The sequence below is a fragment of the Pediculus humanus genome, genomic scaffold (genome assembly GCF_000006295.1).
Source record: "Pediculus humanus corporis 1103172108269 genomic scaffold, whole genome shotgun sequence".
Classification (NCBI taxonomy): Eukaryota; Metazoa; Arthropoda; class Insecta; order Psocodea; family Pediculidae; genus Pediculus; species Pediculus humanus.
This window is the reverse complement of record NW_002987838.1, coordinates 769,742-794,870: the sequence shown is the minus strand read 5'-3', so window position 1 is coordinate 794,870 and position 25,129 is coordinate 769,742. Positions and strand designations below refer to the sequence as shown.

Below are 25,129 nucleotides of genomic sequence, written 5' to 3'. Positions count from 1 at the left end.
TTTCGCGTTGGATTAATATAAAAATTTTTTTTTTTTTTTGTTTTTTTCGCAGTTAAAAATGAACGTCCCTGACATCGGTAGGCGTTTCCGCTTTGCTGTAGTCGGCTAATTTATCGGAGGAAAAATGATTTGAATTTGAATTACGACTTTTGTTCACTTGGGGATTCTCCGGAAGATCGTTTCCCGAACCTCTGTGTGCCATCGCTTCTCTAACTGTTTCTTCTATTTGGTCTATACAACTTTGCAGGTACTCCTATTTTTTTATAATAAATAAAAATAAAATTAATTTTTTTGGTAAATAACGAATGATCGGGGGGGTAATGTGATGTGAGGTTAGTGATGGGTGGGATGTGCGGTGTGAAACATAATCATCATCATCATCATGAGATGAAAAAAAAAGAATAAGAAGGAATTGAAAGAAACAACCGATACAAACACAACAAAACACATATTGTCGTAATTGTATTTATATATATATATATATATATATTTTCACATTGTGTCATGCACTTCAATTAAATTGTTGCCGTGATCATGTTCATCAATATCCTTGTTCAAGGTTGTTGTCAAACAGAGGACAAAGAACATTAAAAAAAAAAAAAAGGGTCTACGACATTTTTAAAGGATTTAAAATGCAGAAATTTCCCATGACAAGTCGTCGTCGTCTTCGTCTTCATCGTCGTATTAGGCCCATATGGAAATGAATGGTTAGGAGGTTCTTCGAGTTGTCGTGTCTATGGCCTGTCTACCATGCGGGAGACATTTTTTCGTAATAATATATATATTAAGAAAAAAGAAAGAGAAAGAAAGAAAGAAAAAAGTGATGATGAAGAAGAAGAAAAAGGAAAAAATTTTTTCAATGTCAAACACATGTCTCCGTAATTTTTTTTAATACGAACCATAAAAACAAACAAACAAACAAACGAAAAAAAAAATGAGAGTCAGATGCGGCTCATTAATTATTACATCATACCGAAATTCACATAATTAAATTTACATTGAGAACATTGATCAAATAAATTATTTTATTACTAAGTTGGTAATAATTTTTCAAGATGGAGGAAGGGGGAATGGAACGATGGATGATGGAAAACAAATTTCGATAATCGATAAATTTAAAAAAAATTGATTATTATAACTTACCCTTTCGATTCCGGTTATTCTATGGATTCTATTTAGGAGTTCTGATAAGGAACAATTATTTTTATTAGTCCAATCCAAACCCTGAAGGGATGCTGCAATACTAGCCGATGCAATGATACTCGGAGTATATATGGAAAATTTAAAGTCTGAAAGAAAAAGGAAAAAATTATTATTATTATTATTATAAAGTTTTTTCACATTCTTTCAATCATTGTGTATATAATTTAAATATTTGACACATTTTGGCACATGTTCCAACCATTGTTCACAGACTTTGGGAAAAAAAATCTCTTTCATTCAAACAACCATAAAAAAAAAAAATTTTATTCATTACTCGTGTAGTTTGCAAAAATAACAACAAGAAAAAAAAAAAAAAAAATTAACGAAAAAAAATTTAAATTTTGCAAACATGTGAACGTGATACGTTTTTATTAAAAAATTCGTTTTCACTCACTCACTCACCTGTTGCACATAAAGCGATGAACGTTTGTGTGTGTCTTATTAACATTTGACAATTGCAAGTGGTTTGGTCGACTGGTATTTTCCTAAGTATGTGATTAATAAAATCCTGAGCCGTTACCGAAGATATATCCCATTTTAAATTTGTTAACACCAACAATTCCCACATCTGAAACAATATAATATTCAAAAAAAAAAAAAATTTATTATTTATTACTCTACGACTTTGATACCGCCGACGACGACGATGAAGACAACGAGGACGACGAGGACGAGGGAAAAGAATGAAATTTAAAACACTTGTCTGAGAAATTTTATAGACCTTGAAAAGGCATTTCTAACACATTTATATATATATATGTGTGTGGGGGTATGTGCGAGAAATTCTGTCGTTTACTGTTATAGGATTTATTGGTTGGGTCGTTGATAAAAAAGATCAAACGATATAACACGAACGAACGGTTAAAGCAAAAAAAAATCGATAAACATCATCGATCGATTACATACACACACACACACGAACGCACACACACCTGATCATCTTAATCGATAATGATTATTTAGCTATAAAATATAAAATTTTATTATCAGTGTTTGTTATGAATGTATGTCAATTATTGTTTGTTTGTTTAGGTAGGAAAAGTTGTACTTGGAGCAGTAAAATGGAAAAGAAAAAAAAATCGATCGATCGATCGATCGATATATCGATTTGCACCTACGTCATCATCGTAATCGTGGAACGTTCAATAGAAAAATAAAATCGTTAAGGAGGAAAATTATTGAACAAAACTGGAAAATGAGTAAGTTTAAATTTTGTTGTTATCACACACCCGTTCGGAAACAGGTACTCGTTCGAAAGACGTATTAATAATAATAATAATAATAATAATACTTTAACAACGTTTGCGCGTTAAATGTAATCGATGAAAAAATGAGAAAGAAAATGTTTGAACGAGGGGGATTATCATTCGGTAGCAAATTTTTTTTTAAAATCCCTTATTTACATTTATGACGACGCGTTTTTATTAATGACACGACAAAAACACACGACTTTCGTTTTCAATTATCACTTATCAGAGTGAGAGAGATAGATAGAGAGAGAATCACGATCGTTCCATGAGAAAAAAAAAAAAAAAAAAAAAAAAGGACCTTATTTAAAATTCACGTTGCGGAAATATTTTTTGGCTCTTTTATAAACCATAGAATTATGTGTCGCCCTAGTGGCCTAATACTATTAAAATATCCAGGGGCTCAAAACAAAAACGTCGTCTGCTATCTATCTTTATTTATTCACATATAACGATTAGAATAGTAATTACCAATTGTTTTTTTTTTTTTTTTTTCATTCATAATTAAATTCCATCATCTTTTAACCGAACGGTTTTTTATAAACGTTTCGTTGTGAAATATCCGCCGCTTTCCCGCCCCCCCCACTCCCCCCCACCCCCCATAAAAAAAAGGCAAATAATCCGTAATGATAAATAATAAAATCAATAGGGAAAAAAAAAAAAAAATTTATTGTTAACCTTGAAAATGTCGTGGCACTCGTTTTAATTCATTTACCTTTTTTTTCGTCAACTACTGGAGAATTCCACAAGGACAAATCCGATCAATGAATTTTTATTCTTTATCATTATTATCATTATCATTATCATTATCGTATATTGAGGCTTTAAACGTTAGCAAAAAGGTTTTTTTTTTTTTTGGAAAAAATAATAATAATAAAATGTTATTTTAGTAACGCACACGACGCGAAACCGCTAAAGACACCAAAAATTTTTTTTTTTTTTTTTTACCCTTTTCCGGTCGAATGTTTTCTGTTACCACTGATAAATCCGTGGTTTTATTATTTGTCATTATTATTATTATTATTATTATTATTATTATTATTATTATTATTATTTTCCTATTATCCCTTAACCCAGTGAGTGATAGCAGATAATAAAAAATAATAATTATTATTTTTTATTGTTTTTGTTTTATTTAAAAAAAAAAAAAAAATTGTGTTAGTAGTAATTTGTCGAATGTTTTTGTTGTCGCCATTTTGAAAAATTTCTGTCACGTGGGGGTAGGAAGAGGGAAATCGTATTCGTAGGTTGATATTTGGGATTGATGGAATCGGATGTAATCGGGTTGTAGTTTTATTTAGATGATTGTAGTTAATTGTAATTGTAAAGTAAAATTGACGAATTGTAGTGTAAAATGAAATAAAAAAATTTTTTTTTTATTACTTTTAGTCATCGGGTTGGGTCGTCGTCGTCGTCGACGTCGTCATTTTTAATATTTTTTGGGAAAATTTTTTTTTTTTTTTTTTGTAAGTCACAAAATCGTCGTAAATTAAAATTTTACGATTTTTTACTTCAGGGAGGGGGAAGGGGAGGAGGAAGGGAAAGGGAGGGTTACAACTCGGCAAACCCGTCACAAACAAACAACTTAAACGAATGATGTTTGTTGTTGTTATGAAACAATTAAAAAAAAAAAAAAAAAAAAAAAATTTCTTATTACGATTTTATTAAGTTTTTTAGGAGCGGATTAAGGTATTTAGAAATTCTTTCATTAAAAAAAAAAAAAAAAATATCAAATTTTTATGTTAAGGAATGGGGAGTAAGGGGAGGGGGTGGGGTAAAAACATCAACACAAATTATTATAAATAATTGAAAAAAAAATTTTTTTGTTTAGGGCGTTTACCCTTAAGGTATTTATATTCTACCTGGTTGGACCTTATGATGTACGATGTCATAAATCTAACGATAGGAAGAAAGAAAGAAAGAGAGAGAGAAAAAAAGGGGCATTAATAATAATAATAATAAAATCGTTGGCATTTCTTGTTTTCTTTTTGCCGCTTTTCATTAACCGCGAAACTGGTGTTAGACGTCGTCGTCGACGACGACGACGACGACGACGTCTGTCTTTAAATTAGCAGAAAAAAAAAAAAACAATTTTTTTTCTTTTCTTTTCTTTTCTTTTTCCTTTTACCTTTGCGCCCCCACATCGTAAATTCTTTCTCTCTCTCTCTCTCTCTCTCTCTCTCTCTCTCTCTCTCTCTTGTTGTTTTGCCGTAAATCCTTTTTTTTTTTTCTCCAACTTATTCAAAAGATTTTTTTTTAATTGGGTCGTTTGTTTGTGATAATTTTCACTTTTAATAGTTAATAATTTTATTATTTAATAACTTCAAAATGGTGATCGGTGTAACTTATAGAGCATAAATATCAAAAACGCGTACAAAATTATTATTATTATTATTATTATTATTATTATCGCGCCGGTGTACACAACAATGACATTTTGCAATAAATTATATCGCACATACACGATTTTAAATTATTATTATTATTATTATTATTATCGGGGAAACGACGATCGATTGATTGATCGATCGATCGATGTTTAAATGATAATACGTTTTATTAATTATTTACTATTGATTGTGTTTCGATCGAAAAATGTTTTTTTTATGTAGTGATTCATTGAGTTTTGATGGGAGAGGATTAAGGGGGAGGGGGGAAATTAGCAGACGACGACGACGACGACGTGAAAATTATAGACTGGGGAAAATTATAAATCATATAAGATTTAGTAGGAGAAAAAAAAAAAAAAAAAAAGAAATCGAACAGCTGTATTTTACTGCGGGTCAGATAAGATATTGACAGTACAAATCATTCATTGATAATAATGATATTATTTGTTTCCTTTTTTTTTTTTTTGTCGTAAGGTATTTCATTCATATGAATGATATCATTCGGCGGCGTTGTTGTTGTTGTTGTCGTTTGCCGCCAGCAAAAAAAAAAAAAAAATAAAATAACAATGGACGTCGATGTGTACGAGTAAATGCGTATGTACGAGACGATTTCGCGAAAATTTTTTTTAATTACGTACGCATGATTCGAAAAAACCTTTGGAATTTACACTTTAATACCTTCAAAATATTTTTAACACCCTAATTAATTAGCAAGAATAAATGTGTGTGAGAGAGAGAGAGAGAGAGATGAATTGTTACGACGTAGTTTATTTTATATTAAAATGGCGGAGAATTTCGTTTTGGTCCAGTATGTGTGCGCGTGCGCGTGCGTGAGAATCCTTCTTAAATGTCCAGTTATGAAAAATTACTTTTTGTTTGTTTGTTTGCGATGATGATGATATAAGAAAAAAAAAAAAAAAAATCTTAACTTGTGCTCCCCTTAAAACTGACCGATGAAACCTTGAAACAAACACCGAAATAATGACCCATATAAATAAATTTGTTACGTCGGTTGTTAAACGACGGAAAAAAAAAAAAAAAAAAAAAAAAAAACTTCTTTCGGTTTTGGCCATTTTGGCCTCAATTTTTTTTTTTTTTTTTTTTTTAAAATGGCGAATTTAATGAACCTTTGCTAAATTCAATGTGTGTTTCTTTTTATGTTAAAGTCGTCTTTGTTTCAAGGTTTTTTATAGGGTCAACATTCTCTCAGGTATCAGGTAGATATCCTCCTCACTGCGCTTGTGTGTGTGTGTGTTACAATCATTCTTTCCTTTGTAACATTTCAAAATGCCTTTTTTTTTTTTTTTTTTTACCCAACGTCATATAAATTAAATTTTAACCCCGCATAAATAATTTACGTGTAAATAGGTAAAATAATAATGATAATGATAATAATATTAAATAATAAAAAAAAAAAAAAAAAATCTTTCGACCGTCCGAAAGAAGGAGGACTTTACTCTTTTCCTTTTTTTTTTTTTTTTTTTTTTTTTCATCTTTCTCACGATTCTTTTCTCGGACGGTTTAATTTATTCACAAAAATCTAATAAAAAAAAAAAAAAAAGAATGAATGTCGTTTGTTTAAAAAAGGAAAAAAGGAAAAAAAAAGGAAAAAGAGAAAGAGAAAAAATTGTAGGTCAGGAAAGGCAAGGCTCGTTTTTTTTATTTATTTATTTTTCTAATCAAAACTTGGGGAAAAAAAAAAAAAAATTTTTGAATGATTAAAATTGAATGAATGTATGGAATGTCTGTCGAGGACGATGAGATATCACTCGCATTACTGATATGAACAATTGTAATGTTATATAAAAAAAAAAAAAAGGAAAGGAAAGGGAAGCTGCGATGCAAAAGTCGAAAAAAAAAAAAAAAGGAAGAGGGTGTTAGTAAGACAAATAAATAACGTTTCCTGTTTTCGGTTTTGTTCTTAAACAATCGATCGATCACTCAAAAAAAAAAAAAAAACCGTCAGAAAAGTTTTGCATGAATTACAAACGCGAAAAGATGGGGGGAAGGAGGGGGAAGGGGGGAAAAAGAAGCTATTTCCGAGAAAATTCCGGTGACAAAACAAACAAACAAACAAACGAAATTTTTCGATTAAAAAAAGGGTTGGTTAGTTAGTACGTAGCGTCGCAACGTGATTGGATTAAATTTCATTGGGTAAACTAATTGGGGGGAGGGAGGGGAAGGGGAGGAGGATAGGTTCACGTGAGATGGTCAAGGATCATTGATGTTCCCCTCTTATTTGTGGTAAGGCGTTAAAATATTTTACAATCATCCGCGTTCGTTGTTGACTTCATTGAGTTATAAAAAGAGGTTTTAGTTTTTTTAATGGATTCGTCAGAAGGAGAGAGAGAGAGAGTGAGAGAGAAAGAGAAGGAGAGAGAGAGAGAGAGAGAGAGAGAGGGAGAGAGAGAGAGAAATTAAACGTTACAACCACTACAAAATGAAGAGAGAATTTTTTTTTACCACAGAAAAAAATAATTTTTTTTTAAGTGGTTCACCGATTAAATTAAATTATATTTTAAAAAAACAAACAAACAAACAAACGTTTACGCGGTTGTTGTTGTTGTTGTCTCACCGTACGCGTTTTTTTTAAAGTAATTTTTATTGTAACGAGGAGGAAAAGGGAAAAAAAAGAAACGAAATCGTTTGAAAAACTTTTTAAAAAAATTTGCCCTCGTTTTTATTATTATTATTATTATTATTATTATTATTAGTTTTTTTTTTTTTTACTGGAACACGTTTTCTTTTTTTTTTCTTTTCTTTATCGCTGGATATTGATGTCGCGTAAAATGAAACAAGTAAAAGTTATGAGTTTTTTTTTAAAAATAATGATAACTCGAACCTATAGAGAGAGAGAGAGAGAGAGAGAGAGAGAGAGAGAGAGAGAGAGAGAGAGAGAGAGAAATAAAGAGATAAGTTTTTATTTTTTTTGTTGCAAAAGTAAGTAAGTAAGTAAGTTGTAGTTGTTGTTGTTGTTGTTGTAGTTGAACTAATCATTGTAATAATTATTGAAGAAAGAAAAAAAAAAACAAACAAACAAACAAAGCATTATGACCTAATTTAAAAAAAAAAAAAAAAAAAAAAAAAAAAACTTTTTTTCCCCTCTCTCTCTCTGATCGTCGTTGTGCGTTTGTCGTTGTTGTATTGTTTCAACCACCCACAGTCACAATCGTTTCGATAGAGTATCGATTTACAAACAAACACACAAAAAAAGGAATTTCTCCAAAAAAAAAAAAAAAAAAAAATTACTGGAAAAAAAAAACGAAAACACACATTTTCGAGCGCGGATTTAACAACAACAAAAATTAAACAAAATTTTTCATTAGGTTAAAAAAAAAAAATCTGATATCCGGTACTACCGATTTTTTTAATGACGTCATAACCCCTTCCCCGTCATATCATTATCAGATCGTTTTTATAGCGCTATACTCCGCCATTTTTTTTTTCTTTTCGACTATAATAACTTGTCAGTCATTCAAGGTTTTTCTAAACTTTTCTCTCTCTCTCTCTCTCTCTCTCTGATTGTTTTATTTTTTTTGTTTTCAGACTAAAATATTTAAAACGGTTATTAGTTAATTTTTTAAAAAATGAGGTTACAAGTTTTTTCTTTTTTAAATTAGTTTTACAGTTGAAATAATTTTTAAATCCGAGATAAAAAGATAGAAAATGTGGAAAAAACTAGGAAATTGAGTTTGTTTCGTTTGTTAGAGAGAAAAGAACAACAACAACAACCGACAAACTAATTTTTTTTTTATTATTAGCACACACCATCCATAAAATCCCGTCGTTTTATTTATTTTTTTGTTGTTTTGATATCGTTTGTTGGCCATAAAAACGATTCCATCGATTAATTTCATAATAATAATAATAATAATAATAGATCCCGTAAAGGAATGCGATGAAATTAAAACCGTAATTGTTTTTTATCGATAGCTATGAGATTTTTAAGATGTTCGGATTGTGGTGTTTGTTTGTTTGTTTGTTTAGGAAGAAAATCATTCGATTCGATTGTCTCATCTAACAAACGGTGTCAATTCGTCGTAAGAATAATAATAAGAACATGACAAAAGCCTGAAATTCTTTTTATTTTGTATGGTAATAGAAAATTCGAGATGATCGAAAGAATTTCGTAAAGAATGGTAGAAAGAGAGAGAGAGAGGGGGAGGGAAATTCTTTTAAAAGAAAACTTTACGTTGGTGTTTGTTTATTAAATAAAAAATATGCGAAGGAAGGAAAATTGACGACAAACAACGAAAAAGATTTTTTTTTTTTTAAAAAAAAAAAAAAAACAATATTTAAGTAACAAACGTTTTACGTAATAATTTTTCGTAGAATTCATTAATTGAAAATTAATATTATAAAAAAAAAAAAAAAAGAAAAAACAATTTTCGGATGTTTAAATCAATAAGGGTTAACAAACGCACCCGCACGCACGCACGCACGCACACAAGCGTAAAAGAAAAAAACGTTATATCCGCTCCATCACCTTGTGAGGCGCTATTGAATGAAAATTGTGTCCAGTCCCCGCCACTGCAAATCTAAGACCTCCTCTTCTCCCACTCTCTCACTCTCTCTCTCTCTTAACACATACCTGAAAGACCTGACCCAGACTCTGGAACTTTATTATACCTCCATATCATATTCATAACTTAATACCGTCTCCCAACGAGTTTTCGACTCGGATTTGCGGATTTATTTATTTTTTATTTATTTTTCCCCGTTTGTCAATTTTTTTTTCTTTCAAACGTATATAGTAATGTATTGCGAATATTTTTGTTTGTTTGTTTGTTTGTTTTGCGCACCCCAACTTGAATTTATCTCCTACGTTTGTTTTTTACTCGAGAGTAGAAAATAAAATAAAAGAAGTCCTTAATTAATTCGTTAAAAAAGATAAAAGAGAAAGAAAGGTAGAGAAAGAGAGAAAGAGAGAGAGAGAGAGAGAGAGTGGGTGTTTGATTAGGTATATGAGCATCTAAATTAACCATCACCCTTGTGCGGAGGATTAAGGTTGAGTCACGATTTTATCCATCGTGATGAACCAACTACTAAATAATAAGATGTTAATATGACCATCATCATTAAATAGGTGAAGAGAGAAAGAGAGATGGAAAGAATGTGGCGCGAGTATAATAGATCGGCAATTAGGTCTTTAGACCTAGTGAAAGTGAATCGAATAAAATAAATAATAATAATGATAATAATAATAACAGGTAAACCATATTTTAGGAGGAGCTATATGTAAGTGGTCTGTGGGTCGGTTGGTCGGTTGGTCGGTCGGTTGTCGGTTGGTTGGTTGGTCGATTGTTCGTTCGTTCGAGCCGGTAATTAACCGTAGGAACAAAAAGAATTAATAATAATAATAATAATTGTTGTTGTTGTTGTTGGTAAGAAGAAGAAATGTGTTCAATCATCCTTTTAATGTACCCGTTTTTTTTCTCTTTCACGCTTACTCGCTTTTTCTATCCCTCTCTCTCTCTCACTCTTTCCAGACCAAATATACACTCGACAATATTGGCTAAGTACAGGTATGATGGAAGCGCGTACTATTCCCGCGGCACATACTGTATAATCTTTAGTAAATGATAATCTCACGGATTGTATAGTTTTATACATAAGTTAATAATGTGCGTTTTTAATTCCGCGGGTTCAGACCTGACTCTGGAATGCGTCTACGCCGATCGGTCGGTCGGTCGGTCGGTCGGTCTACCTTTATTCCCATCTCCATTAAGGTGGTAAAGCCTTTTTTTTTTTTCTATTCATTTTATTTTGATTTTAATCACAATCCTTAAATCCTAGGTTAGGTAGGTAGGTAGGTGAATACTGCGGTTAGTTCTCTCTCTTTCTCTCTCTCTCTTATCCACCACGCGCGTACGTAAAACACATACTTCTCTCTCTTTCTCTTTCTTTTTGTCTTTCTCGTTTTTTTTTTTTTTTTTTTTTTCTGATTGGTGAATTAATGGTTCACCCTTAATTTGTGACTTGTTTATGGATAGGAAAAATGAGTTTGGTAGGTTACGATAGGGGTAGGTAGGTAGGTAGGTAGGTGGGTGGGTGGTTGGTTGGTTCTTTTATTTTATTCCCATTAAAAAATATTTTTAGATCTGGTTTTTCTTTCTTTCTTTCTTTCTTTCACCTTTTTTTTTTCGGTACGGTTAATTGAAAGAAGATTAGAATTTTAATTTTTTTTTGTAATAAGAAAACGTTTTACCATACCCGATGAGTGTGTGTGTGTGTGTGTGTGTGTGTGTGTGTGTGTGGCGTAACTTTTAATTCGTACCTGAACGATTATCGAATTGAAAAGGTGTGCGAGTGCGTGTGGGAAGTCGTATCGGGGTTGTTTAATAAATAAATTTTTTTTTTTTTTTTAAATAATGGAGAATCAGGTTTTTTTTTTTTTTTGGAAAAATAATAATGATATTAAAACGGTATTAAAATATAACTAATAATCGATCGAGAGTTTTAGTTTAAATACCAAAAAAAAAAAAAAAAAAAAAAACTTACTGAACAGCTAAATAGGTATTTGGCAAAAATTTGAAGGCAAACTAGACGCGGAGACGGTCTGAAGGAAAAAAAAATATAAAAAAAAAAAAAAAAAACTATCAAATGATTTTCATCTCATCTTTAAAAATTTTATTTTTTTTTTCGGGGGGCCCGGAGAGCGGGGGAGCGAGGGGGGGGAGGGGGACTAGACTTTCATTGACGTTTCGAAGAGAGAGAGAGAGAGAGAAAAAATTTTTTTTGGTTCGGTTTGATGAGTTGATAAAGACAAAAAAAAAAAAAAAAAACGAAAACAAATGGCCCATTGATATTCGTGTTGGTGAATACATTGTTTACGTAGAGCTAACAACATGCGCAAACAAAATCCACTGTTTGGAATTTTCCCTCCCCCACTCCACACTCCCCACCCCCCTCTCTCTGTATTTCTAAAAACTATGTCCTAAACACATAAGACTTTATTATTATTATTATTATTAAAAAAAAAAAAAAGATTCCGAAAGAATAAGTTTAACTTATTTAATATATGAAAAAAAAAAAAAAAAAAAAAAACGATGACCAAATAATTGTTTGTTCTTTTTTTAAAAATTTGTTTTTTTTTTTTTTTTGTTCAGTACGATAGGTTTTTTTGTTTAACCCTCGAATACGTGACTTGTTCTGAACATATTTCATGCCTACAGCTAGCTCTCATTCAATCCTTACAATATTTATTTATTTATTTATTTTTATCTTTTTTTTTTTTTTTTTTATTCTTTCGCGCCTCTTCGAGGCGTTGAGTCGATTCTTTTGTTTACCAGAAGAGTGAGAGAGAGAGAGAGAGAGAGAGAGAGAATGGTTATTACGTTTATAACTATGACGTATCATTTCCGGTTTTGTTATAGGGAAAGAGGGAAAGTGGGGGAGGGGAAATCGAATGGAAATCGAGATCGGCAAAATGATTTTTACATTGAGTTTTGTCTAGATAAGAGGTTGAACCTTGAGGATGAAAAGAATCGTTTTACCATTTAGAAAAAAAAAAAAAAATGTTTTAAATTCGATAAAGTTTTAAAATAATCTCCGATGGGATGCCATTCCGGTAATTAAATATCCGGTTTTCTTTTTAAAAAAATTTTATTAGAGATGGCATTTGTTGCAAAAGTTCAAAGGATTTAATTTTCTCTCTATTTTAGGCAAAATAAAAAATTTCAAAATGTGTGAGAGAGAGAGAGAGAGAAAGATTCTATTCGAACAATTTGCAAATGTAGCTAAAATTTTTCTCTTTCTCTTTCTATCACATCATCTTCGATATCATAAAAATGAAAGGTTTGAAAGAAAAAAAGGATTATATAAATCTAGTTAGTTACACGTGGAGATTTATCGTTAAAATGGTATTATTCCAAAATTTATTTTTTTTTAAATGGTGGCGCCAAAAAATTTGAATTTCGGTTAATAAATGCTTCATTTTATTATTATTATTATTATTATTTTGGAAAAGGGATTGAAAGTTAGTGAGAGAGACAATAGAGAAAAATATCACAAAAGAATTAAAAAAAATATAGAGAGAGAGAGAGAGAGAGAGAGAATGTCAGGCGATGTGATACATGGTTTGATTTTTAAAAAACTTTAATTTCGTATATGATTCCTCGAGGGTAAACCCGCCATCTTTGAAAAACATTACATTCGGTTTAAGATGAAAGACCCCAACCTGGAATTTATAATATAAAATATAATTTTTAAAAAAAAAAATTTAACTAGCCTATCACTTTTACAGGTATATATGTATACATATATTTTTGTATATAGGTATGAGTGTGCGCGTGAGTGTATATATATACGTATGTGTGTGTGCGTGTGTGAGTGCGCGCGTTGTTAAACTAAATTAAACTACCTGATTTTGAATCGCATTTTTTCACGTACTCTCTGTCTTGATTTTTGAAAAATGACTTCCACTTTTTTTTCTCTCTCTCTCTCTCTTTCTCTCTTTCTCTCTTCTTTTTATGTTTGTCGCCATAACATTTTTATTATTATGTAAAAACTGAATACTAAATATGTGTTTTGATTAACGAGATGGTCATGTACTATGGAAAACGCGTTTGCGTTTGCGCAAACGCAAACGCGGTTCACTTAACCGCGTGCACGTTTATTATTTTCCCGCCAAAGGTACGACCGGAAATGATCCCGAAGGCGGTTCCTTAAAAAATTTTTAAATACGATGATGTTATGGATGGCGTAAATCCCTCCTCTCCGCCTACCGCCGCCGCCCCCCGGATCGTAATAATCGAAAAAAATCATTTAATTACGCGAATTTTTTTCTCTCCCCCTCTCTCTCTTTCTCTCTCTCTTCTTTGGGTAAAAGGTCCTAACGAATAAATTTTTTTTTTTTTTTTTTTTTAAATAATGATGATAATTTAATTTGTATTAAAATTCATTTGACGTTTTTAGTATTATTATTATTTTTTTTTTTTTTTTTTTTTAAATGGAAAAAAAATTTTATCACGTAATCATCATCATCATCATCATCATTGTCATCCCTTTAAAATCCAAAAAACGTTTGATATAAAGGATGGGAAAAGAGAGGGGGAAGGGGAAAAAAACGTTATGAAGAGAAGTGAAAAAGGGGAGTTAAAAAAAAATTTATATCTGATTTTGTTTTTAAAAGTTTTTTTATGTATCCAACCTTAACAAAAAATGATCGTAGATGTTAGGATGATGAAAGAGAGAGAGAGAGAGAGAGAGAGAGAGAGAGGTATAGACAGATTGAGAAAAAGAGGAAAGACAGAAAGAGAGACAGAGAGAGATAACAGAGTGAGAAAACAAAGAAAGAACGAGAGTTCAGAGAGAAGAGAAAAGTTGAGAGAGAAAGAGAGAGAGAGAGGGGGGGAGAGGTAGAGAAAGAGAGAGAAAGACTGAAAAGAGAGAGAGAGAGAGATACAGAAAACTGAGAAAGGATAGAGAAAGGACAGGGAAACAGAGAAAGAAAGGAGGGTAGGGGGTAAAAAGGCACTGAGAAAAAGAGAAAACAAGGGAAAAGAGAATATAAAATTAACGTGTCTTTAAAATTTTCCGGCCATATTAAATTTTCAACAAACAAACAATCAAACAAAAATTCAAATGTGAACAAGAAAAGAAAAAGTTTTTTAATGAATGAAACGATTAAAAATAGAAAAAAAGAGAAAAAAAAAAATTCATGAATAAAAATTAAAATAAATAAAGTTCACGTGTTTGAATTTTTGTGATAGTGATTCCCATACAAATTTTTTCATTCTTCTTCCACGCTTTTTTTCCCTTTTCCCCAAATATAAATGAAAATTTTTTTGCAATACGTGGGGGTTCCTCTCCCGGATAGATTTTACGAATCATCATCATCATTTCGCACACGCAATTAAAAAAAAATTTTTTATTATTCTTCTTCTACTCCCACTTTCGAATTTAAATTTTCCCAGATTTGGCGCAAACTCTAAATTCCAAATTTGAAATTAACCATCCAATAAAAAAAAAGTTGAGATGTTTTAACCCCGAAAATACGTTCGATACGTAAACACACAGACACACACAGACAGACACAGACACGATTGCATTTATTATTATTATTATTATTATTATTTATCCTTCGATTCATTCATTCATTCATTCATACGTTCGTTCGATTCATTATTATTATTATTATTATTATTAATACATTTATTGTCGTCGTCGTTGTCGTTGTCGTTACGTATAAAAGTTATTAATAAAAAAAAAATGTGATTAACAAATCATCTAATTAATTTCATTATTTTTTTTTTTGTATGTGTGTGCGTGCGTGTGCGTGTGTGCGTGCGCGTTCTTTGGGTTCATAGTTCGAAGAACAAACAGCTGATAAAATTACATGACAAGTTTTTTTTTTTTTTTTTTAAATTTTTTTTACGTAAACAAATCAGTAGTAAAGTTCTTTGCCATAACCCTGATATTGAGGCGCCCGAATAATAATAATAATAATAATACATCACTTAATAAAAAGTGCAGTGGTAAAAAAAAATAATGAAAAAAATGATCGTGGCAGCAGAAAATCATTTTAATTAACATTCGGGGTTAATTTATTTATCAACCCCGTTTATAAAAACCAATTTTGTTTCAATCAACTGTGACGATTAATTAAATTTGAAAATATTATTAATAATAATAATAATAATAGTTGGTAATACGTCGTCGTTGTCGTCGCTCCCATTATTATTATTATTATTATTTACGAATGTTATCAGAGTTCATTGTTTTTATCATTGTTTGCAAAAAAAAAAAATTTAACATGTAATTTCCCTCAGCTGATAATTTTTTATAAAAAAAAAAATTCTCGAGGTTTTTAACGTTAATTTTTTTTTTTTTTTTGTTTCCCCGAAAAAATAAATTTTTAAAACGGCAACAGCAAAAACGACAACGACAAACAACAACGACAAACAAAACGATTCTCGTTAATGACAGACGAAAAAAAAAAAAAAAAAAATTGCGATAGGACGACAACCGGAAATAAACAACAACAAAAAAAAATTTCAAATCCCAAAAAAAAAAAAAAAAAAAAACATAAAGTTTATCATTTAAACAAAAAAAAAAAAAAAAATCAAATCAAATAAAGGAAATTAAGTGGGGGCGGCTTTAGCTTAGCATTTTTTTCGGTGACGTGTAATTAACAAAAAAAAACAAAACAAACCACGTGATTTTTTATAAAACTGGAAAATTTTTTTTGTCGCACATTCGCATAAATAATTAATTAAAATTTTACGAGGGACGTTTTGAATAAGAAAACAATATAAATTTAAACAAATAATAATAATAATGATCGTTAATAAAAAACGGGGGTGGGAAAGAGGAGGGAGTTAATAAAATAATAATAATAATAATAATACCCTTGATGATGATTATTATTAACATTTGCCGGAGGGAATTTGAAATTTTTTAATTTTTAATTTTTTTTCACGAGTTAATAAATAAATTTATTTATTTATTAATTTCATTATTATTATTATTATTAATGTTGATATCTTAGAGAGAGAGAGAGAGAGAGAGAAACTAAATTAGAACAGTTATTATTATTATTATTATATTCATGTACGATTAAAAAAAATGATTTTCGAAACGAGTACATAGAAACCTTGGAATTAATTATTTATAACAATTAATTAATTAATTATGATCGAATGCAATTTTTTTTTTTTTTTAATTGGAAATGCAATTTATCGATCGATAATTGTGACACGTTTTCATTATTATCATTATCATTTTCCTCTATTGAGGAGAGAGAGAGAGAGAGAGAAAGAGAGAAAGAGGGGAAATATATATTCCACGATGTTCGAACGATCTCTCATACCCTTTCGAATTTTCATCTATCATCGTTATCATTATTATTACTATTATTATTCCTATTATTATCATTATTATTATTATTACCTGGGTGATATTAAGGTATTAGGGCGTGGATAGGGTTGAGATCAAGGTTGAAAGTGGTAATGAAACAAAAACAAAAAAAAAGTCGAATTTTTTTTTGGATATGTTATTGCCAAAATATTAATAATAATAAATTCGTTGTTGGTTAGATTTTAAAAAAAAGAGAGAGATGATGACGTAAAATCACGTGACGACTATTATTAATTTTTTTGAGGGGGGAGAGCAGGGGAGAGAGAGGGTGGTCGAAAGAGGGGGAAAAAAGGTCGATTTATTTTAAAATTATTACTTTTCATGAGTAAACTTTTTTTTTGTTTTAAAATCAACAAAAAATTTTTTAAAGATGGACGAAAAAAAAAAAAATGAAAGAAAGAAAGGAGATGATGATGATGATAATGATGATGATGATGATGATGATGAAAAAAAAGTAAAGATGGTAGGATGAATAAAATAAACACACGTAATATTATTTGTATAAGTGATTTACACTATTGCATTACCCAGACAAAGTAATTCAACAACGACGCGAGGTCTTTGACTTTAACCTTCAATTTGGTCAATATCCGGTGCGGATTTTTATTATTATTATTATTAATTTTCTATTACTCCCCCTCCCCCTCCCCCGAAAAAAAAAAATTTTTTTCTCTGTCGAACGAGTGTGAGAGAAAGGACAAACGAACGAACGAGTATGAAACAAACGACGTAAATCATTCTTAACCTTTTTATTATTATTATTATTTTTGCTGAATGTATTAAATAAATAATCATTTTCATGCATTCCATTTCATTTAAAAAAAAAAAAATGTCGCGTTCGAATTTCTGGAATGTCGTGCGAACGTAAAAAAAAAAAAACGTGGAAATAATCACCTGGGTAAGTAAGACCAGGTAAAAATGTGTTACATCACACCGTTTTCTCTCTCTCACTCTCACTCTCTCAGTCTCTCTTTCTCTTTCTCTGTTATATTACACTCAATCATTCTTGAATGAAATTTAAAACGAATTCTCACAAAAATTCAATCCGGGGTTTCTTTTGATTTTTCTCTTCAACAAGTTCCATTTAGTCTAAATTAAAAAGTAAATCTTCTCCAGTTTCCATTTTGCAATAAGGGAAATAAAAAAACGCCACACTCTCTCTCTCTCTCTCTCTCTCTCTCTCTCTCTCTCTCTCTCTCTCTCTCTTTACGCCTAAGAACTCTTTGTAAGAAAATTAAAAAAAAAAAAGAATCGTCGTGGAAGTAACAACCACAACAATAATAATAATAATAAATGTCAATTACGCATGAAAAACACATTTTGTTGTTATCATGTCTTTAAAACTTTTGTTTTCGTTTCAGGTGCACGATTTTTCTTATCACAAACGTAATAATAATAATAATAATGACGGAAATATACGGGTACGAAGAATAGTAAAAGGAAAAAGAATTTCAATCATCAGATAAAAAGAAAACGAAAGGAAAATGGAAAAGAAAAATTTTTTCTTATGGATTTTCTACGAGCTCGTTTTATACGCCGCACTCACACACCTACTTTGGTTTAAGTTCAAGGTAATTAACAAAATCTATTTATTTATAATTATTACACAAGAGGACATTGATATTTATCGTGGCGGTAAAAAAAAAAAAAAAGTGGCACTATTAGTTAGATTTTTTTTTTTACATCACCACAATGTCACCAACAAAATTTTTTTTTTTTTTTTTTTAATCTAGCGGTATTTTTAAAGGACGAATCTAGTTTTTTTCATATTTTCTGGAAAGTTTTGGAAAAAAAAAAACATATTTACGATGACATATGATCGTTAATATTAATAATAATAATATCGTTTCTAGCTTATCCAGTTAATTACCATATTAAGGCTAGTCATAGATATTATTATTATTATTATTATTATTAATTCGTAATGGATTTTTACCAAATTTGGTGGTGGTATATATCGATGATTTCGAATGACTGTTGGATCGTTAAATAATATATATAACTTCCTAGTAGTTGGTAATACTAGTTTTGGTAGAAAAAGTCGTGGAAAGAGACATTTTAGATAAACACATTTTGGGGGACCTTGGAAAAAATTGCGTGTGCGTCGTGTTGTCGAAATTCGATTAGGTAATGGTGGTGGTGGTGGTGGTGGTAGGGGAGGTGAGGTTTAAATGTCAATATATATAAAAATTTTTAACTATTTCTAGAAACTTCTTGTTGACAAAGATATTCGCGTAGGAAAATTTTCGGGTCGGCGGTGTTTTTTAATAAAAAAGTTAAAAAACTTACCCAAAGGTCTTCCCTCGTGATGCTATTATCTGTATAATAAACTAAATGAGCCGGATGTAGGGGTTTGGTAGCCCTGATTTTACTCGATAGTAAAAGACACGTCGAACCTAATAATTGTAGTTGTGATTTTTTTATTTGGCAGATTGATAGAAAACGATCTAAATAATTCATAGCTAATGGGAAAACATCTTGTTCGCATTTTTCCGCTTCGCAAACCTACAAAAAAAAAAATTATTATTATTATTAGTATAAATCAAGGGTGAATGATAATAATAATAATAAAACACCACGTGTTTGTTGCTGTCGTGTAAATAATAATAATTTAACCTTTAAAAAAATCGATTCGATAATGATTTTTTTTTTTGTAATTATGGAAATGATTCAAGGTTTAGATATGGAAAATTATTATAATTTTTTTAAATTTTTTCGCGCCATTTTTAACAAAAGCCACGATGAAAATTTATTTTTTTTTAAAAAAATTATCTCGAGTATTTATTTATTTATTTAAATTGAATAGTTTTTCTTTCGTGAAGATATTAAAAAAAAAAAAAAAAAAACTATTGCTAAATGTAAACAATCATACGACGACACTTCCTTGTTGTTTGTTGTTGTTGTTGTTTGTCGTTGTTGACACGAAGAAAAAAAAAAAAGAAAATTAGGTGACGCTTATGCCTAATCGTTGTCATTCATCTTCCGTCATTTGTATATGTTTAATATGGAGTAGAAAACGCATACAATCTCCGAATTTTTTTTTTTTTATTTTCTTCTGCTTCTTTTTCTCTCTCTCTCTCTCTTTCTCTTTCTCTGTCTCTGTCTGTCTTATTAGCACAGCTTTCGTCGTGTAAAAAAAAAAAAAAAAATCTTTTATTCATTTCAAGGTCATGGGAATGCTTGTATAGTTTTTTTTGTGAAAAGGTATACAGGTATGTTTCGTATGAAAAACAATCAGAAAGGGAAGGAATACAAAAGAAAGAAAAGGAAAAAAAAAATGTGTAATGATAATAATAATAATGATGATGATGATGATAAATTTCATTACGATATATATATATAAATATAATTTAGGCTCGGGATTCTTTCTGACTGACAATTGAATCTGTCGCAGGTTTTAATTAACTTCTTTGAATGAAACTTATGAATCTTTGCTGCGTCATTATACATTTTTTTCATCATTAAATCTTTTTTTTTGTTAGTGTTAGTATTATTATTATTACTACTATTTTTTAGGCGCGTTATTATTATTATTATTATTTAAGGTGAAAAAACAGAAATTCCGTTGATAACAATAGCGAATGATGATTATGTTTAAAAAAATTAGAGGGTTGTTGAGAAGGAGGAAGAGGGGAGGGGAGGGAAGGGAAGGGGGGAAACAACCGCTTAAAGGTCTGTTTGTTGTTTGTGTTGATTGACAAGTTGCAGGAAAAAACGACAGTAGGGATATAAGGAAATTTTTCGTTTTTAAAAAAACTACAAACGCAAAACGGTTGTTATGATCGATTAGAGAAAACAAACACGAGGAACAAACAAAAAAAGCGTAAAAAAATTTTTGTTGATAATGATAATAATTAAAAATGTTAGGAATTCGTTTAATGAGGGGAGAGGAGAGGAGGGGAGGGGAGGAATCAGGAATACCAAAAAAAAAAAAAGTCTATAAATAATAATTTAGACATTGAACTTTGTAATATCTTATTCGTAAGAAATGTCACAACGACAACAACAACAACAACAACAACAACGACGACTAAGACGACAGAAAAGAAAGAAAACAAACGGAAAACAGTTCGGAAAAATACTCCGAACGTTTTTCACGCCTAACGGTACGAAAAACCTTTCCAAATTGTTTTTTCGTCATCATAGAAATTAATGACGTAGAGACGACAATACGAAATATCTTTCGAATTTTATTTTTTTTTGTTTCAAACACTGGACAACAAACAACAAACAAACAGACAAACAAAATTTTCCATTTCGATTCAAGTTCAAATGTCAAGGGAAAAAAACAAAAAATTTTTTTACACACTTGAACTTGTCCTTCGAAACGGTCGAATTCCATGTGAAAATATTATTATTATCATGTGGGTATGTGTGTGTGTGTGCGTGCGTGCGTGGGGGGCGTCTGTGAGTTTTACACGTCGGGATGAATATGATTTAGGTATTTAATGAAAAAAAAATTTAAAAATTGATGTTTAGGTAACAACAACAACAACAAACGAAATTTTTGTTGTTGTTAAGTACGTGTGACTAAAGTAATTTGAAATTATTTTACTTTTTTTTTTTTTTTTCACTTCCGCATTTAGTTAACGTATCAAGTTTATTGCTAAGTCATGTCATTGCTGCATGAAATCAGATTTTAGTTTCCACGCACACACACACACACACTCACTCTCTCTTTCTCTTTCTTTCTCTTTCTCTCTCTCTCTCTTCTTTCTTTTGTTTATCCTGTTTTCATAAGGAATAAGCTGACTTTATTTCAATGAATGCGATTTTTTACGTAAGGTAAATATTGAAAATAAAAAGCTGAGATTGCTTGGAAAATGTAAGGAATGAAAGAAAGAGAAAGAGAGAGAGAGAGAGAGAGAGTGAGAGAAATGGGAAAGAGGGGATAGGAAAAGAAAATAGTTATTCTTTCTCTCTCATCCAGGTTGTTGTTTGCTTAGATAAGCGATTCCATTGTTTTCTATTTACGTTTTTTTTTTTTTTCATCATCATTATTATTATCATCGTCGTCGTCGTCGTAGTCGTAGTCGTGGTTGTAGCAAAAGAGAATAAAAGTTTGTGAATATGAATTCATGAATAACCGGAAGAGAGAGAATCTTTGAAAGAGTGAGAATTAATATCGAGATGTCATATCGTAACTTGTTTGTCTTACTGGGTGGTACATTACGTTGATGGTGGTGGGATAAAAATGATGATATTCATGAAGTAAACTTAAATTTTAAAAAAAAAGAGCGTCAGGTTGTTGAACGCACTCGATTGTTTAATGTGTTAGTGTTAAAGGGTATGCAAATACAAAAACAAACGACAAACAAACAAACAAACACAAACGAAACGCATTCGATTTATCCCCCATTTTTCATTGACTTTTATACTCCACAACAGGAAGAAAAATCGTATTTTTATAAGTAACCACCACCACCACTACTACTGCCACGTAAAAAAAAAACAATAAGTGACACGTTTTAATTTTTCGCGGGAAATTTGAAAAATGGTGACGATGTGTAACGAATGACAGACGTTCTTTTTCCCACGTTCGTATTTTTTTTTTTGGGGGGGGGAGGGGAAATTTCGGTTCCATTGTTGTGAAAAAAACAAAATGGCTACCTTGAAATATGTTTTGATTTCGTATTTTATTTTTAATCGAGTCGAATAAATGATAACCGGATTGACAAGTTGTTAAAAAAAATTTTTAATCAGTCAAAAAATCATCGTCGTCGTCGTAAAAATAGAAATTTTCTTATCACAGAGTTTAATTGTGATACGACTTGGCGTTCGTTCGATATGAATATATATTTTGTTAAAACTATTTCCGTTTTTCTCGTTAGATTTTTTTATTATTATTATTATTATTTCTGTAATCGTGATGACAAATCGTGACAAACGAGTGTTTGTGTTGTTTGTACACTGTAAAAATTAAAAAAATTAAATTGTTAAAAACGCGTGCGTAAAAAAAATCAAACGTAAGGTAATAATATTTAAATAATAAAACGATAATTTTTCTAATTACACGTCGTTTTTGTAAATAAAACGCGGGGGTGTAAAACAAAAAAAAAAGGGAAAAACCGGAAGGAAATTTTTTTTTTTTTTGTGGAAACAACAACAATCAATCAACACAAAAATTGTTTTTACGAAATGGTAGCGTAATGCGTGGGTTGTAATTACTACCCGGGGAAAAAAAAAGGGGCGTTCGACAAACACAACAACAACAACCGAAAAACATTCACGCGCCGTACGGAAATTATACATATATATATAAAAATTGATGAGTTTATGTTTAACGCCTACTCAAAAATTATCATTATTATCATTTTTAAATACGTTTCGAAGGGATCCGAATATTTCCAGAACATTCCATTAGCAAAAAATTTTAATAATAATAATAATAATAATTGAATAGTTGAAAATTTTAACCTCGAGGTAAACAGGCAACAGGTAAAAGTTTTTGTCTTCTTCTCCTTTTCCAGGAATTCGTAGAAAAATAATAATAATAATAATAATGTTTTTTATCTTCCAGTTGTTTCTCTCTCTCTCTCTTTCTCTCTCGCACACGCAAATTTTTCCCACTACTTTCCTCATATGCGTAAATTAATGCGGGTAATAAAGAAAAAGTTAGAAAATAATAATAATAATAATAATAATAATAATAATAATAATAAATTAAATAAAAAAAAATTGCGGGTGGTTACAAAGTTATTTCATATAACTACCAACAACCAACCAGCTGCTATTAATGTTATTTTGTTGTTGTTGTTGTTGTTGTTGTTGTTCAGGTTGTGAACAAGTGCATCCACCTGTTTAAGACGTACCTGACTTGAGAATAAAAAGCCAACAACCGTTAAGAAGATTTGACGAGGGTGGTTTTATATTTAAAAAAAAAAAAAAATTTATTTTTGGGTTTTTAAGTTATGCGGTTCATTATAATTGATTGTTGTTAATAATAATAATAATGATGATGATAATAATGATAAAAAAGAGAGAGAGAGAATGAAAGAAAACTTTCGTGGAAATTTTTTTTTTTTTTTTTCCACACAACCTTTCACACGAATGAAAATTTATTTATTTAAAAGAAAGAATTTTTTTTTTTTTTTTTTTTTTTAAGGGATTGAGGACGATGAACTTTTGTACAAACGGATTTTTTCGTTTGTTTGTTTGTGTTTGTTTGCTTGTTTGTTTGTTACCCTTACTTAAAATTTCCTTTTTGATTGTCGAACGTGCTTAATAAATTTCTTATTGTTTTCAACAAAAAAAAAAATTTTTTTTTTGTCGTGGGTATAATTTTTGGGAGTTTAAAAATATTCGATTTATAATTATCCAGGTAAACTGCTGCCACGACGACGATTAAAAATAAATTTTTTTTTTTTTTTTTTTTTAAATTTAAAGCGTGAATAATTTAAAATTAAAAATATCGAATTGACGAATAAAAAAAAAAAAAAAAACAATTTATTTTTTCAGGTATAATTGTGAAGGTGTCGGGGAACGTTGGGGGGGGGGGCGGGGGCGGTATTGGAAAAACTGTTAATGCAAACGGGACAAAAGTGAAAACTTTAAAAAAAAAAAAACAGGTATGGGTTACCTTGAAACGACCCCCAAATTTTTTATATTTTATTTTTTTTTACAAATCGCAAACTAAAAAGTGAGTGAAAAAGAGTGAGAGAGAGAGAGAGAGAGAGAGAGAGAGAGAGAGAGAGAGAGAGAGAGAGAGAGAGAGAGAGACAAGAATTTTCCGCATTCATTGATTTTTTTTTTCGACTGGAATTCTGGAATCGAAAATCGATAATTTTTTTTTTTTTTTTTTTCATAATTTCTGGAATGAATTTTATCCTTGTAGGAGAGGGAGGAAAAAAATTTTTTTTTATAAAATACGTTTTTATAACAACATTCTGGAGTTTTTCTCCAGGATTTTTTTTTTTGGATAAAATTCATACTAGTATAATTTTTTTTTTTTTATAAACTCGATCGAAGGTTATCCAGTTCTTTGTTTATATATATAAAACATATACGCCGAAATCGAAGAGAGAAGAACAAAAAAAAAAAAAATTAACAAACGGGGAGGTTGAAGGATAATGAGGGCACTAATCGAATTAATAATAATAATAATAATAAATTTTTCGTGGCCCACACACCTTGACATTCAATCGTCATCATTATCACAAGCGAAAAACAAAACAGCTGATTAGTTTAGTTTTTTAAAAAAAAAAAAAATAAATTTTTTGATATCATCTTACTTACCTCCAGCATCCATTCAGCAACAGTCTTTCTCATTGCTGGAGTTATTTCCTCTTGTATGCAATCGAAATAAGAACTGTTCGGACAATACCTTTCTTCTATTTTTAACATGTTATGAAGTACTCTATCATCACTTAATAATACTTCATCCGGATATGTCCTACACTCGCACTCGGATTCACAACACAAAAGAGACAT

General features: G+C 30.2%; 1 protein-coding gene across 1 annotated transcript; it reads right to left on the bottom strand.

Annotated features, from left to right (window-relative positions):
* Positions 1-52: 52 nt before the first annotated feature.
* Positions 53-25,129, bottom strand: Phum_PHUM503450 (G1/S-specific cyclin-D2, putative; the record flags this gene model as incomplete). Its single annotated transcript, XM_002430852.1, has 5 exons — positions 53-253; positions 1,144-1,289; positions 1,606-1,771; positions 18,989-19,204; positions 24,935-25,129. 5 exons carry the CDS (start codon positions 25,127-25,129, stop codon positions 53-55), a joined length of 924 nt encoding a protein of 307 aa, XP_002430897.1.